Source organism: Limanda limanda, chromosome 2 (genome assembly GCF_963576545.1).
Source record: "Limanda limanda chromosome 2, fLimLim1.1, whole genome shotgun sequence".
Taxonomy (NCBI): Eukaryota; Metazoa; Chordata; class Actinopteri; order Pleuronectiformes; family Pleuronectidae; genus Limanda; species Limanda limanda.
In genome coordinates this window covers 1,672,445-1,688,907 of record NC_083637.1, presented here as the reverse complement: position 1 = coordinate 1,688,907, position 16,463 = coordinate 1,672,445, and the positions used below count along the sequence as shown (strand labels likewise).

General features: G+C 40.5%; 2 protein-coding genes across 3 annotated transcripts; one reads left to right on the top strand and one right to left on the bottom strand.

Annotated features, from left to right (window-relative positions):
* Positions 1-3,761: 3,761 nt before the first annotated feature.
* mrpl4 (mitochondrial ribosomal protein L4) lies at positions 3,762-8,459 on the top strand. 2 transcript variants are annotated; one of them, XM_061083213.1, is made up of 9 exons: positions 3,762-3,894; positions 5,745-5,826; positions 5,960-6,131; positions 6,302-6,353; positions 7,008-7,125; positions 7,427-7,533; positions 7,785-7,894; positions 7,982-8,055; positions 8,198-8,459. In XM_061083213.1, exons 1-9 carry the CDS (start codon positions 3,847-3,849, stop codon positions 8,341-8,343), a joined length of 909 nt encoding a protein of 302 aa, XP_060939196.1. In that variant the 5' UTR covers positions 3,762-3,846; the 3' UTR covers positions 8,344-8,459. The 2 variants fall into 2 exon arrangements, with proteins under 2 accessions (XP_060939196.1, XP_060939204.1); XM_061083221.1 differs by lacking the exon at positions 3,762-3,894 and adding an exon at positions 4,909-4,943.
* Positions 8,380-16,060, bottom strand: hyls1 (HYLS1 centriolar and ciliogenesis associated). Its single transcript, XM_061083192.1, has 12 exons — positions 15,854-16,060; positions 14,155-14,292; positions 13,906-14,028; positions 13,739-13,812; positions 13,004-13,227; positions 12,853-12,908; positions 9,609-9,757; positions 9,456-9,501; positions 9,321-9,375; positions 9,133-9,214; positions 9,008-9,034; positions 8,380-8,635 (listed from the first exon to the last, which is right to left on the bottom strand). Exons 2-12 carry the CDS (start codon positions 14,252-14,254, stop codon positions 8,501-8,503), a joined length of 1,071 nt encoding a protein of 356 aa, XP_060939175.1. The 5' UTR covers positions 14,255-14,292; positions 15,854-16,060; the 3' UTR covers positions 8,380-8,500.
* Between the last annotated feature and the right edge of the window lie 403 nt (positions 16,061-16,463).

The window sequence follows — 16,463 nt, the reverse complement described above, 5'->3', positions numbered from 1 at the left end:
GATTTAGATATTTCTGGTCCGTCCGGAAAATTCAAAAAGCCAAACTTTAACCTGCCTAATTTGGGGATGTCTGGTCCAAAGTTAGATGGCCCCAACTTGAACCTGAAATCCCCAAACCTAGATCTCTCTGGTCCTGAATTCAGTGGTGGGATAAATGCACCAGACATTAACATGCCCAAGGTCGACCTTAAAGGTCCCAAACTGGACTTAAATGCTCCAAAGCTCAATCTAGACATGCCGTCAGGTAAAATGAAAATGCCAGAGCTTCATGCTCCAGACTGGGATGTGAAAGCTCCCTCGGGCAAATTGAAGATGCCTAAATTGAACCTTTCAGGCACGTTGCCAAAAGGACCAAATATCAACACAGATCTGAATCTTAAAGCTCCAAAGATGAAGGGTGGACTTAGCGCCCCTGACTGGGACTTACCCAACATGGACCTTAAAGCTCCAAAGTTAGATGTTAACACTCCAGATATTAAGCTTGGTTCACCAAAAACAAAGTTTAAATTACCCAAAATGAAAATGCCTAAAGTTAGTCTACCAAGCCTAAAAGGACCTGAGATTGACGGCGGTTTAGACGTCCCAGACTTTGACATTAATGCACCGGACGTCAACCTCCGACGGTCCAAACCTGGCTTTGAAATGCCAGATGTGGACTTCGGTGGCCCGTCAGGAAGAATCAAAAAGCCACATTTGAAAATGCCTGATGTGGGTTTTTCTGGTCCATCGTTGGACGGCCCAAACTTTGACGTCAAGACACCGGGTTTTAATGCCAATTTACCAAGAGGACCAAACCTAGAATCTCCAGATTTCAATCTCAAAGCTCCAAAAATTAAAGGTGGACTTGATGCCCCCAAACTGGACTTCCCAGGTGTCGACCTCAAAGCTCCAAAGTTCGATATGAACACTCCAGATGTCAACATGGATTTAACATATGCAAAGGTCAAAAAGCCCAAAATTAAGACACCAATAATGCCAAATGTTGATTTAAACGGACACCTACGGGGACCTGATCTGAGTTTAAATGCACCAGACCTTAGTCTCTCTGGCCCTAAGGCAAAAGTACCGGACATAAATCTTTCATCGCCTAAACTGAGAGGCTCTGGTTTAAGTGCACCTGATATAAATCTGCCAAATTCAAATTTCAAAAGTCCCAAGTTCAACCTCAATGCAAAACGACCAGATCTGGGAATAGATTGTAACTTAGGCCGACCTGACATGAACTTTGATGCCCCTCAGGTCAAAGGAGGAATAAGGGGTCCAGACTTTGACATGAATGTTCCCTCTGGAAACTTCCAGGGTCCCCAGGCTGATCTGGATCTGACAGACAGACAATTCAAAGTCCCGTCTTTCAACCGTCCTCAGTTTGGAAGTCCAGATCTGAATCAGGGCTTCTCTTCTCCCAATGCAAAGCTGAATATGAAACCAGTTGAATTCAAGGGGAACATCTCAGGACCGAGGGTCAATGCTCCAAACATTGACCCCTGCTTTCCCACGGCGGCACCGCGGAGTCCAGCGCTGCATTACAGATATCCAGATCTCAATGTTGATGATCCTTCACTAAATTTCCGAGGACCTTCTTATCAGAATCACAGATCAGACATAAGGATTCCTGATCTGGACTTGGATGGAGGCATCAGACTTCATCACAGCGATAGAAAGTCACATAGAAACCCCCCCCAAAGCTTCCCCTTTGCGGACGCAGTGTTTCCTCACCGTTCAGATCTCAACATCGATGATTTCACGGGAAAGGATCACGTACTTAGAGCCAGAGGTGCGAAGCTGGATGTCCAGGCCTCACGTGACTACAGACCGGGGTTCCCCTCGTCAGGTCTTGACATCGATGTGATGGACGCCGTGCACACCCGGAGGATTCCAGCTGGTGACATATATGCAAAGCACCAGAGGACTGTACGACCTGATGTTAGTGCACGAGATCCCAGGATACGAGTTCCCAACAGTTCAGACGGATACTACGTCACTTCCTTCCCCGCTCACACGCAGAACCAACGGACGCCAAATCGTAAATACAACACTCTCGGAGGACTTGACTTTCACTCAGGAAACATGGAGCTCGAAGTTCCAAATCAAAACGAGCCGAAAGGTTCAAATTTCGTTTTCGCCGACCTCGTCTAGGTTTCCTGCTTCCACAAGCGACGGCAACACTTTCTGTTCATATGCTTTTTGTATTGGTTGGATTTTTTTAGTCACTTAAGATGTATAAGGATGTATAATTTTCACCAAATGTATAATTTTGTATTACGTTTGAATTTGTGGACATAAAGCAGCTTTGTAATGATGCAAATTACTTTATGAAGCTGTATTCCTGCACTTATGTTGTATGACATGAGATTTAATACTACACAACACTTGCTGTTTGTATGTATATCAAAGTTACAACCAAATATTGTAAAATCTCTCAATACTAATTTTACTGTTGATGTTGGAAGTCGAGGAGGAAACTTTGGGATTGCAAGGACAAAAAGTTATTTTGTGTTAAAATATCCATATTTTTCTATTGTATTGTACAAATGTCCTGAAAAATCTTCCGTATTTTATATTCAATAGAAATGTATATAGTTAAGTTTTATTTTATATTTTTGCTTCAGACATGTTTGAGCTGTAACTTTATGAAATAATAATGAAATATTTAAGATGACTATACTGTGTATATCTAAATATGTAAACAGACCATTTTAAAGGTGAAAATTAAACTCTTAAAAAAAAAGGTTCAGCATGTTCCATGTTTTTATTTATCTGTTTGAAAACTGTTTAAATAAATGTACATTAAAATGAGTATTTGCTTCCTCATTGAAGTGAAATATTATAATATAATAATGTAAGGAGCCTCTGATTTGACTCAATCTGCTGAACAGGAATCACGACTGAACCCTCCGTCGCCCCAAAACTTCAAGATACATATGAATTCACCGCAGATGTGTAAGAAACGTGGATCCACGGAGCAGAACATCCTCTCAACTTAAACACCCTCCGTCCTGTGGCTGTGGTCGCTCTTTAAGTTTAACTTTTCAGATTATTCTCATAGATTTGTTACGTTTTGAGCTTGAATTGCTTTCTCAGAATCAGAATCAGAAAGGATTTATTGACAAGTAGGTTTACACCTACCTGGAATTTTCTTTGGTAAATAGGTGCATATAATTAAAATAAAGCATAAAAACACATTGAGTACTTCACATGAGAAAGAAATAACTGTATATAAAAAAAACAAAAATATATACAAGATATAAAAAGTTAAATAAAAAGTCAAATGCAAAACAGGAGAGAAATGTGGATGTGCAATATGCAATATACTGTTATGTGTGTTAATGTAACACAGAATTGAGGCGTGGGTGTGATAATTATAATAATTTATGTTATTTATCTTGCTGATTTAATTGGTGTTTTGCTATTTATATTTTTTAAGTGTGTTTATTATTATATCATATATTGGTATACATTATTTAAACAAAGTTATTGTCACTTTTTTCCCGTCAAAAAACTTTGTTTAGTTGTTTTGATAAATTGTATTAATTTCTACTTTTATTCTTTAATGTGTTCGTTTCAGTTTTTGCTTTATTTAATCTACTTTTCTATTGTAATTTTTTTGTACTCAATTGAATTAATTGTTTATCTCTGTACTCTTTTATATATATCGCTATTCTTATTTGTATTCTATTTTACTTCCGGATGTTCTACCGCCTCCAGCCGCGAGGAGGCGCGTGTGTTTTTCTCCTGTGACGTCAAACACATGCGCCGGCGACCTTCTCCCTGACGCGACGCGAACTCGCTGCTTCGGGTTTAAAATGTTTGTTTCAGATAAAGATTCAAAGTGAAAAACAACCGAAGATGTTTCGTTTGTCTTTGATGGTTTTTAACAGAGGATCCGCGAAAAGGGTGAGTGACGTAACGAGGGGAAACCTGTGAAGAAGAGATAAATATGAAGAAGAGATAAATATGATCAGTGAATAAATATGAAGTGACAGTAGCTCAGCGTGTTCACGTGGCTTCATTCAGATTAGATATGATTAATTTCATCAGTTATTGATTATTGATTCTGCAGCACGTTAAAACAATCATGTGATTTATTTGTAAAGCATCAAAACAGTTTTTTTTTAAAAAAGGTTTGACTGTTTTAGTTAAACAATGAATTATTCTCATTGTGGATTCATGAGTTGATTTATTACCAATAATCCATCAAACTTTTATTCTTGTACAATAAACAACAACATTAAGTTAATCATCAGCACGTTAATTTCCAGTCAAACTGTTAATTTTAGTAATTTAGTTGCGGCTCAGAGTCCCATTGTTGTAAATTATATAATTCTGTTTATTGTTATTATTATATATTATATTATATTTTTGTTATTTGTCTGCGATGTTTGTCTTTGATGGTTTTTAACAGAGGATCCGCGAAAAGGGTGAGTGACGTAACGAGGGGAAACCTGTGAAGAAGAGATAAATATGAAGAAGAGATAAATATGAACAGTAGATAAATATGAAGTGACAGTAGCTCAGCGTGTTGACGTGGCTTCATTCAGATTAGATATGATTCATTTCATCAGTTATTGATTATTGATTCTGCAGCACGTTAAAACAATCATGTGATTAATTTGTAAAGCATCAAAACAGTTTGTTTTTTAAAAATTATTTTACTGTTTTAGCTCAACAATAAATTATTCTCACTGTGGATTCATGAGTTGATTTATTACCAATAATCCATCAAACTTTTATTCTTGTACAATAAACAACAACATTAAGTTAATCATCAGCACGTTAATTTCCAGTCAAACTGTTAATTTTAGTAATTTAGTTGCGGCTCAGAGTCCCATTGTTGTAAATTATATAATTCTGTTTATTGTTATTATTATATATTATATTATATTTTTGTTATTTGTCTGCGATGTTTGTCTTTGATGGTTTTTAACAGAGGATCCGCGAAAAGGGTGAGTGATGTAACAAGGGGAAACCTGTGAAGAAGAGATAAATATGAAGAAGAGATAAATATGAAGAAGAGATAAATATGAACAGTGAATAAATATGAAGTGACAGTAGCTCAGCGTGTTCACGTGGCTTCATTCAGATTAGATATGATTAATTTCATCAGTTATTGATTTTTGATTCTGCAGCACATGCACACATCTTCATCTTCAGGATTCAAACTATAATAATTAAACAGCCGCTGATTCTGAATGATAATCATAATATTTATAATCAGGGTTTGTTTACAGGAAACACACGTTAAAACAATCATTTGATTAATTTGCAAAGCATCAAAACACAGTTTAGAAAAAACGATTTGACTGTTTTAGTTCAAGAATGAATTATTCTCACTGTGGATTCATGAGTTGATTTATGACCAATAATCCATCAAACTTTTATTCTTGTACAATAAACAACAACATAAAGTTAATCATCAGATCGATTGCACGTTAATTTCCAGTCAAACTGTTAATCTTAGTAATTTAGTTGCGGCTCAGTGTCACATTTTAGTAAATTGTATAATTCTGTTTCTTCTTCTTATTATATATTATATTATATTTTTGTTATTTGTCTGCGATGTTTGTCTTTGGTTTGAAGTGTCAACAACTACCACTTTGATTTGTATAAACCTTTATTCATTGGATTACATAAAGTTTTCTTTACGTTCCGACACGAGGTACGATCATAACTTTGTTATTTATTATATCGTTAAAGTTGTGATTGAGTTTTGTTCTCACGCTAACTCCAGTTTTCTGCTCCTCCAGTTTTCCTCGTCCTTCTCCGCTCAGAGCGCTCTGCCTCCGAACTTGCTGCTGCCGTCGAACCTCGTGGATCCGACTCGACTCAGTGAGTCCGACTCGCGTCAACAAGTCGTTGTCGGGATTGATTCCATTTTGTGGATCAAATGATATAAAATAATAATTCCCCCAGAGTTAGAGATTCCCCAGAGACTTTGTCTGACTCGTGTTTCCTCCGTCAGAACGTGCTCCGCCTCCTGCAGATTCCTCGCTGCCTCTCCTGAGGAAGTGCGATGCCGCTGTCCCCGCTCACCTGAGCCCCGCCCACACGTGGGTGGAGACTCTGGGGACGCCGGACGACGAGCCCGTGGGTTTGGCTCAGCTCCACCCTGACGTCTTTGCAGTGGCTCCCAGGTAAAGTAGAGTTCAGTCTTTTCAAGATTTCCCACTTTTCAACGGTTCAGACGCTCGAACCCGGAACTCCTGAGGAACCCGATCTTTAAATCGAGTGTTGAAGGAAAACGTGTGAAGTGGAAGTTTGGTTTTGGATCCTGGTTCCTCGGCTGATTGTTTCCTCTCCTCAGACTCGACATCCTTCACAACGTCGAAACATGGCAGAGGAATTTCAAAAGAATTGTGAGTTACAGTTTTACTTTGAAATGTTTGTAATTTATGTTTTGTCATGAGATGAACTGTGAAGAACCTTCAGGTTGAAGTTTAGGTAAAACACTCGATAAAGAGAAGATTCAAGATTCAAGATTTTTATTGTCAAATGAACAGAGATAACATGAAGTAGTCACTGTCAATGAAACGCTTGGGTCACACACTCTCTATAAGCAATGCTCAGTAATTTCAACCCAAAAAAAATATAAAATAAAATAAAATAAAAATAGAAATAGTATAAAATAGAATAAAATAGAATAACAATAAAATAGAATATAAAAAAATTAAAATAGAAAATAAAATATATACATCTAAATATATATCTTACAAATGAATGTTCAATTTGTGCAGTCGTGCAAATATTCAAGTATGCTTGATGGTGGTGGTTCAAATATCCAAATATGCAAATATTCCAGGGTGCTGGTTTGGTGGAGTTATTGCAGTTCAGAGGAGTTTAAAAGTCTTATGGCCGGGGGGGGGGGAACTGTCTCGAGAAACTCGACGACGGAGATCGCAGGCGACATTAAGTATTAACTTCAAGAAGAAGAATTGTAGGAGTCGTGTGTTTTTCCCTGAGCGGAGGATCAAGGTCCTTAAACGTCTCTGATCTTTGTCTCCGTCTCTCAGAGCCACGCCAACACCAAGGTCAGGTCAGAGGTCAGAGGAGGCGGCAAGAAGCCGTGGAAACAGAAGGGAAGCGGCCGAGCTCGCCAGGGCAGCATCCGCTCGCCGCTGTGGAGAGGAGGTGACGGGGTTTCTGTTGTTCCTGTTCTCTTCGATTTAATATAAAGTCAAATGTTTTCAGACTTGAACATCCTGAGATGTGTGTGTTGTCTCAGTTTCACGTCCGTCACACGTTAGAAACCTCACGTCCACTCGCTCACTGGGAAGCTGACAGACGTGTTCCTGCTGAATTCTCACGTTGACTCTGAAATAAGATCGAGCTTCTTTGGATGAGTTTCCGGAGTTTCGTGTCTGAAAGTAGAAACTGTCCCAGAAGCAGCTCATGAGTCCTCAGGTCTGACGGGTTGATGTGTGTCTCTCAGGCGGAGTGTCCCACGGCCCCAGAGGACCGACCAGCTACTACTACATGTTGCCCATGAAAGTTCGAGTGCAAGGACTCAAAGTGGCGTTGAGCTCCAAGATGGCGCAGGTGACAGGAACTCACTCGCACACAAATCCAGATTGTGTTTTGATGGAAGCATTTTGCATCACGAGTCTGTTTAATGCTTCAGTGTTTAATGTCCAGTGATGGAAACTCGACTGTCAGTCTGTAGAGATCTGAAGAAACGACTCATGCATCTGATATTCCTGAGTTTGTGTGATTTGATTTGTGAGATCTGGAGGAATCAGCTCGACTGAGATGTTCTAGTCGTGTTTGACATCATGTCGTGGTTTTTCCAGGACTACCTTCACATCGTGGACTCTCTGAACATCCCCACTCCCGACCCCCAGTACCTGCTGGACCTCATCCGACTCCGACACTGGGGGGAGTCGGTGTTGATCGTGGATGTGTGAGTATCGATGACTGAACCTCGTGTTCCACTGATCAAACGTCGTCTGCTCGGCGCTGACGTCGTTCTCGCTCTTTCTTTTTTTAGAGGTCAAGAGTTTCCTGAGAATATTCTGCAGGCCACAGCGAACCTGAAGACCGTGAACATCATTCCAGCCGTCGGTGAGTCCCGGAGCGTTTTGGTTTTTTTATATTGTCATTATTACACCTGCATTACCACCAACTAACCAAATGAAATGACACGTTTATATCATATTATTACACATCACTGCCCCCGTCAGTCACACGTGTTTGTCTCCGTCAGGTCTGAACGTCCACAGCCTGCTGAAGCACGAAGCCGTGGTCCTCACCCTGGAGACGCTCCGGTTCCTGGAGGACAAGCTGCTGTGGCACGACCAGCGCTTCACGCCGCTGTACTCGTTCAAACTCCCCTACTCGGACTTCCCCTAGGAAACATGACCTGTAATATATTCACTCACTGTTGTTTTTCTCTTTGTCTTTATTATATTTCAAATATGTACAAAAGTCATGAATAAATAATGTGATTAAAAAAGAAATTTAAAAAACAGTACAAAGTTTTATAAAAGTATCTGAAAGGCAGAAAGGTCTAAAATCCATGACTGAGCTTGTGAGGAATGAGGCCGTTGGCTAAGTGGCTCCGGACCTCCCAGCGGAGCGCCGCTCGCTTCTTCTCCGTCGGCACGGTGTAGGTGTTCGGCTCCAGAACCCTCCGAGGTTTAGTCTGCAAAACAAAACAAACACAACTTCAACCATGAGAACAACTCAAATAAAGGTTTTCTAAAGTCGGAGCTTTTCTAGAAAAGATTAGAGATGTTTTCTCACCACTTGTCTAGTAAAGTTTTATGTGTTGATCTCGTACAATCGCATCTGTTTAAAATGTGTGCGAGTTTAGAAACTGTTCGGTGAAACAGCGAGAGATCAAACTTTCAACTGTTTTTTATTAAATACAAAATCTTACTGTGAACACGAGCATGTTGTCGACATTAAAAACAAGTGAGTGAGTGCGAGTAAACCTATGCTTGAGAATGTGAGTGGTTCCAACTTTAAGTGACAAGTGTTGAATACTGAGGAGAGTTGGAGAAGTCCGACTTACGGGTGGAGGCTCGTGTGCGAGACGTTCCTGAAAAAACCGAGAGAAAAACGATTAATATCAAAGAAACGACTTGAAGCTGAGAAGGTGAACATGTGGTTTTTGTATTGCAGAGGTTTTTTTTTTACCCTGATCTCCCAGCGCAGAGCTCGTCGGTCTCTCTCTCCCGGGACTTTGAACGCTTCCCAGAACTGCTTGTACTGGAAATATCTGCAGGAGGAGAAAACGTTGAATCAACAACCGTCGGAATCTGTCGACGACTGTTTTGTCTTCAGCTCAGAACGAGTCGAGGAGTTTGACGGATCTTAAAACCTACTTGGTCACTGGGTCGGTTTTCTTTAGGTTCTGCTGATTCATCGCTGGTCGGATGACTGAAGATAAAGAGAAACAGGTTTGTTAAGAGTAAGAAGGAAAACTCACTCTAGTGTGTGTTGTGTGGGTGTCCACTTACAGGATTTGGGTTTGGGTCTGAGGTCGTATTCACTTTCAGATTCAGTCTACAAAACGAGATTCAAAAGGGATTTACTGACGAATCATCTTCAAGGAGGTTTTAATATTCAGGAGGCATAAAAACATTGTAGTACAGTCAGACTACGTTACCCACCATGCCGCTGATGTAGGATTCAAAAGCACTCAGCGAGATCCGGTCCTCCTCCGAGCTGTGACTGGGGACGTCTTCGTTCTCCGTCTCAAAGTCCTGTTGAGTGGACGAGGACACGTGAAGCTCCGCCAGTCCTTCCTCCAGACAGCTCGCTGCCAGGAAACATCAGAACCATCAGAACCATCAACGAGATTACCCAGGATTCCACTGGTTGGCAAGCAACGGCCGAAAGAACACTGGAACCACATCTGAATCCAGACTTGAGTTTGGATCTGTACCAAAGTGCAGAGCTGCTAAAAGACTTTTAAATCTGCTTCATGAGGATTAAATACTTAGTCCAGATCCACATCGGAATCTAACAGGTTGATTCTCAGCCCGTGTTCTTCCACAGAGTTCTGTGAAAACCCGGGTTTGTACTTTTTGTGTAATTCTACTGACAAACCAACAAACAAGCAGAAACCAAAAAGACAAAAGGTGAAACCATGACGGAGGAAACCAACGGGAAACCATTCACCCTTCTTCTGCCTGAGGTTCCCCTCCCACTCCATATCGTCGTAGGCCATCCACCTGAAGTCCACTTTGGAGTCGATGAACTTTATGTCCTTGTTGCTCGAAGACTCGTCGGGATCTTCGTCCTCGGCTTCCCTCTCCTCTTTAACGTCCCGCTCCTCTTCATCAGGTTTCTCACTTCCTGTTCCCTCTTCGGCATTCTTCCCATTTTCCAAATGCTTCTCATCGGACGTGAACCTGTCTTCTATCCCAGCGACGTGTCGTCGTCCCTCCGGCCTTTCATTAGTCCCGTCTTTGTCTTCAGAGTCTGGGACGTCCTCCTCTTCACGTCGACCACCACGTGAGCTCCACGCCGCTCCATCAGCTCCAGGTTCCTTCTGGTCTTCGCTCTCTGGACGAGTCTGGACGTCTCCTTGCTCTCGTGTGGATTCGATCTCAAACCCTCTGAAGCTGCTAAGTGAACGATTGTCTTCTTCGTCGTCTCTCATTTCAGACGCGTCCCCTCGACTGTCCTGGTCGAACTCTGTGATGGTGTGGTCGTCTCGGTAGTCTCCTCCCTCCTGCTCCTCTGGTCTGTAGGTGCCGTAGCCGGAGGTCATCAGACTCTGAGCCGGACTGCTGCAGTTTCCCTCCTCTTCCTCCTCATCATCATCACTTCCACATTTTGAATTCTCTCTGGTGAAGTTCTCCTGGTTCTTCACCTCAGGTTGTTCCTCCTCTAAGTCCTCTGTCTCGGCTAAAGGTTTGGAAACGTCTTCTTTGACCACTCTCTCAATCTCCTCCTCCTCTTCCTCCTCCTCCTCCTCATCACTTCCATCTTCACCACTCTCTGTGGTGAAGTTCTCCTGGTTCTTCAACTCAACTCTTTCCTCCCCTGAAGCCTCCTGGAGAAAGTCCTCTAACTTGTCATCAAGTTTGGATTCTTCTTCATTTAACTCTTGTTCCATTTCCACCCCTTCATCTTTCTCCTCCTCGTCCTCTTCACTTCCATCTTCCTCATCATCCGCCCCCTCTTCTTCTTCTTCTTCCATCTCCTCATCACTTTCATCTTCAGAACTCTCCTTGCTGTAGTTCTCCTGGTTCTTCATGTCAGGTTTCTCCTCCTCTGAAGATTCCACTGCCTTGTCTTTATTTACCACCCTCTCACTCTCCTCCCCTTCTTCTTCCTCCTCCTCATCATCACTTCCATCTCCAGAAATCTCAACAGGTTTGGACTCTTCTTTAGCAACCACTCGTTCAATCTCCTCTATCTCTCCTTCCTCTTCTTCACTTCCATCTTCTAAACTCTCTCTGGTGAAGTTCTCCTGGTTCTTCACCTCAGGTTGTTCCTCCTCTGAAGCCTCCTTGAAAGAGTCCTCTGCTTCGGGAACCAGTTTGGACTTGTCTTCATTAACGTCTCCTTCAGTCTCCTCTTCCTCCTCATCATCAACATCACTTCCACCTTCCTCATCATCCGCCCCGTCTTCTTCTTCCACCTCCTCATCACTTCCATCTTCAGAACTCTCTCCGGTGAAGTTCTCCTGGTTCTTCATGTCTGGTTTTTCCTCCTCTGAAGCCTCCAGTGAAGATTCCTCTGCCTCGTCTACAGGTTTACACTCTTCTTCTTCAACCACTTGCTTAATCTCCTCCCCCTCTTCATCACTACTTCCATTTTCCTTCTCTGAAGTCGCCTCTGCCCTCTTGGCTTCAGCTTTGGAGTCTTCTTCACTGACCACTCGCTCTATCTCCTCCTCCTCTTCCTCCTGCTTCTCCTCGTCCGTCCAAAAGGACGAGCTGAGACAATCCTTGTCGTCTTCGCTCGCCTCATCCCACTGAGCGTTGTACAGTTTGTACATGTTGGATACTTGTCCTCTGCTGAGGTGTGTGCAGAGTGAGCTGTGGAGGCAAAGGGTTTAAGGAAGGAGCTAAGAGGATTAACCTGAAATCCTCCCCATCTTCCTTTTACTGCCTAAACAGCACCTGCTGCTGGTGACCAAAGGTATTACATCTGTGCTTTGTTATCTATTCCTTTTATTAAATTTCATATCACTCAATCCAGCAGTTCGGTTGAATTAAGGTGTTTTTGGTCTTTAATTTACAGAAGAGTAACATGAAGCAGACAAACTGAACGAGTCGCTCAACCAGTGGAAGATGTATTAATGTTAATTTAAATGTATTATTAAAGATCTTAAATAAATGTTTTTCATGATACCTTTTGTGTCTTTTAGATTTATTTCCTATTATTTATAGTTGTCACCTCTGTGCAGACAAATTTTCTTTTTGGGACAAATCAAGTAATCTTGAACATTGAAAAGCAACTGAACGGATTTACATGAAACTTAGTGGGAGGATGGGAAATGGGCCAAGAAAGAACCAGTTCAATTCTGGTGCAGATCCAGGATCTTTTTTATTTTTTACTTTCACATAGTGAGACTTTTTTTTACTGATTTCAGAGAATAATTCATAGATCTTGATAAATATCACATTTAGGAGTGTGTGTGTGATTTGGTGCAGATTGATTAAATTAAGGAGACTGTGGTGGAGCTGGAGGTTTGTATAAACTGTATATGTATATATTCTTCTGAATATTAGTTTTAATAAATAACCTCCTGCATGATCTCTGCCAAATCCTCTGTCTATTTGAAAACATTTTACATTTGATGATTTTTTTATTTGGCCTTTGAAACATGTGAAAAAAAGATAATTTTTTTTTACATTGACTGAATTGAATTCCTACAAACAGCTGAGTTGACTTTACCTGAGTCTTCACTGAAGAACGATTCATCACAGACCAGCGATTGGCCTTCATGTTTCCTTTAAGCAGAACAAAACATCTGTTAATGTTCAGCTGAAGGAGGATAAATGTTCACACGCTCGTGCACAGTCTCTTGTCATGGACGTGTTTTTACCTGAGGACTTTCCTCTTGATTAAGCGTCGCCCCTGGGAGTGAGGGGGAGATGTGGAGCTGTCTGTGAGTGACGGGTGGAGGAGGTCCTCGGGGTCCTGTTCCACCTGCCGCCTGCAGGGGGCTCCAGAGGGCAGCTGGAGCTTTGGAGCCACGGAGTATCGGGCGTACGAGTCCCGGTTTCCCTGCTGCTGCTCACCTCGTCTGATCTGACTGGTGTTGTGCACCTGTGTGTTAAAGACGTGTTATTACTCCATCACATGTGAAAGTAAGATTCTTCACAGGTTTGCTCTCCAAAGTTGATGTTTGACTTGTTTCAGTTTTATCTTGTACGACAGTGAAACAGCAGCAAAACCTGTCTAGAATAATCTGGTGTCTTCCCTCGTGACAGAGACAAGATTATGACTTTAAAACAACCTTCTGCTGAAAGATAAATCGCCTATTTTGTGTGTTAGTACTTAAGTGTCAGACTTAGAATATTATTAAATAAGGTTCTAACATATTCAAAATGTACAAAATCCAATCGCGACCTCAGTCTCCGTTTGGATTTGTCCCAGAATAAAAGCTGAATGTCACTGTTAAACTGGGACTGCAGCAGAACCTACACTTCACTGACACTAAAGGGTTTTAAAACCATTAAAGTTTCTCTGATAGCAGTATTTAGTTCTGCTGAATGCTGACATTATCTGTTTTCTGTATGAATCAGGAATTCAAATGTAGTGTATCTTAAATTCTTACCTGACTTTCATGGTCCGTTTTGGACGAATGTAAGAAAAATCCCTGGTCACTGCTTTGAAAGTAGCACTGACTGACTGTGGAGAAACAACACAGCGATGTTTTTAGGGGGAAATCTCCAAAGGGCGACTTGTTTGAAACAGAAAAGCGTTGGAATCCAAAGTCCTGACCTTTCTCTTTGGTGTAGGGAGGAGGACTCGGCTGATGTGACGCTGGGTGAGGAGAGCTGGCGTCCATCTGTTTGGGCGACGTCAGGCTTTTCCATTCTCCACGTCGAATCAGATCATCGAGATCTGACACAAAGAAACACAGATCAACTTTAAACTCTCTTCTCCTGATATATCTACTATTATTCTAGAGATGCTAATAATGTGAATATGTCAGGTCCCGAACGAGCTCCAGGACAGAACGGTTGTGACCTTGCTTGAACTCGTGCAGCCTGTGTTCCGGTATGTTCCTGTAGCCGAGGATCGCCAGCTGCTCTTGAATCTCCTCTTCGGAGAAATCCAGGGCGTCCATCTTGTTCACAGCTTCAGGTCGAGGAGGAGGAGAGAAACCTGACGAGCAGATACAAAAACAGATATGAAGGAAAACCACAAAGAGATCTGACGCGTTGCAGAGGAAACTTTAATTTGATTGAGTTGTTGTTGGTTTTGTTGTAGATAGATAGATAGATAGATAGATAGATAGATAGATAGATAGATAGATAGATAGATAGATAGATAGATAGATAGATAGATAGATAGATAGATAGATAGATAGATAGATAGATTGATTGATTGATTGATTGATTGATTGATTGATTGATTGATAGATAGATAGATAGATAGATAGAGTACTTTATTCATCCCCGAAGGGAAATTAAGTTGTCATAACAGCCGGTATATTTGAATACAATAAAATACAATACAAAAGAATAAAATAAAAAATATTGAGGTAGAAAGAATAAAAAAACAGAAGAACAAGATAAAATACAATAAAATAGGTAGATAAGGTGCAGTGGCAAGATGATGGTAATAGTACTGATGATATGATGGTAATGTTATTGTTAGACAGTATATAAGAATAGTACAGTATATATAGCATATAAAATAACATAATATATATTTATATATGATAGTAATTATACCAATATAAAAGCAGTATATGGTAATAATGGCAGCAACAGTATATATAATAATAATAGTAATGGTGATATAATAATTGTAATTATAACATGTACACATGTATAAATATGTGTATATAGACTTATGTATACAAAGAATATACAGAGAGTATGATATAATATATGATATAGTAGAGGCATGAATATGAATATAAGTATTTGACTATACAATAGGTAATATAATATACTATGAGTCTAAGAACGTGTAGACAGAGTGTGCAAAAGACAATATTATTGTATAAAATGATATATAATATCAATAAGGTTTATATGAACACATATCACATATGATGTGAAGTAAGTGTATACTTGTTAATTGTCATATACACAACGATGACATTAAACAGTCGCTTGAAATGAAATGCTTGGGTCACAGGCTCTCTTATGGCAATGCTCATTACAAAAAAATGAAATAAGATCAAATAGAATATAAAAATTTAAATAGAAATAAAATGTACATATCTAAAATATATATATACACCTGAAGATACAAAAAAAGAAAACAATAGTGCAAAATGCAATGTGGCAAATATGCTAAGGTGCAGAGTCAGTGGAATTATGACAGAGGAGTTTAAAACTGTATTGATGAGGTTTGATATTTATTTTGTTGTTGCCTTTCGTATGTTTTTATTAAAACAGTTTATAAAAAGTATTTTTTATTAAAGATCAACCATTTGATTAATGAACCCTTTGTTTATTAAAAACAATATGAGCCTCATTCTATAAAGATAAAGATCCCAAGCTGCAGATTTCTTCAGGGGAAATTATTCAGTTTAATAACAAAATGATAATAAACTCTGAGTCTAGCCACAGTGACGAAGCAGATTTAAGACTTTCAGCTCATTTAAACAAGTTAGAAACGTCTCTGTTGTGTTTTCTTGAGTTAAACAAAGTGCTGATTATACAAATAGACGTTTATCATCGGAATCATCGAACTTTAAACGTCACTGTACCGGAAGCAGCTCTTCCAACAGCGGGAGGAGCAGGAGCACGGAGATAAGATGGATTCTTCTCTCTCCTCCTCGGAGAATCCGTTCCCACGGAGACGTCAACATGAATCCATGAAGAACAAAGAAGTAAACATCAGCTGGTCGAGGAACCGGGAACCGGGACGACGCGTCGGAACCGTTAACGACTTTTAAACAGGACGCCCGCTCTCACTTCCGGTCCCGGCTTCTTCTTCTGGTGTCAAGACCAGTGGACAGTCGCCACCTAGAGGGAGAGCAGCAAATAACAGCGTTCATTGCTCTGGTTATAAACTGTTTATATTATATTATATAATTAGGGCCCGAGCACCGAGCAGACAGTGAGACAGTGAGGCCCTATGGAAATTGTAAGGATCATAATTATTATTATTAATTCATTTTTTGAGGGCTTTAAAGGAGAGAGCGAGGGAGAGAGAGAGAGAGAGAGAGAGAGAGAGAGGAAGAGAGAGATAGATAGATAGATAGATAGATAGATAGATAGATAGATAGATAGATAGATAGATAGATAGATAGATAGATAGATAGATAGATAGATAGATAGATAGATAGATAGATAGATAGATAGATAGATAGATAG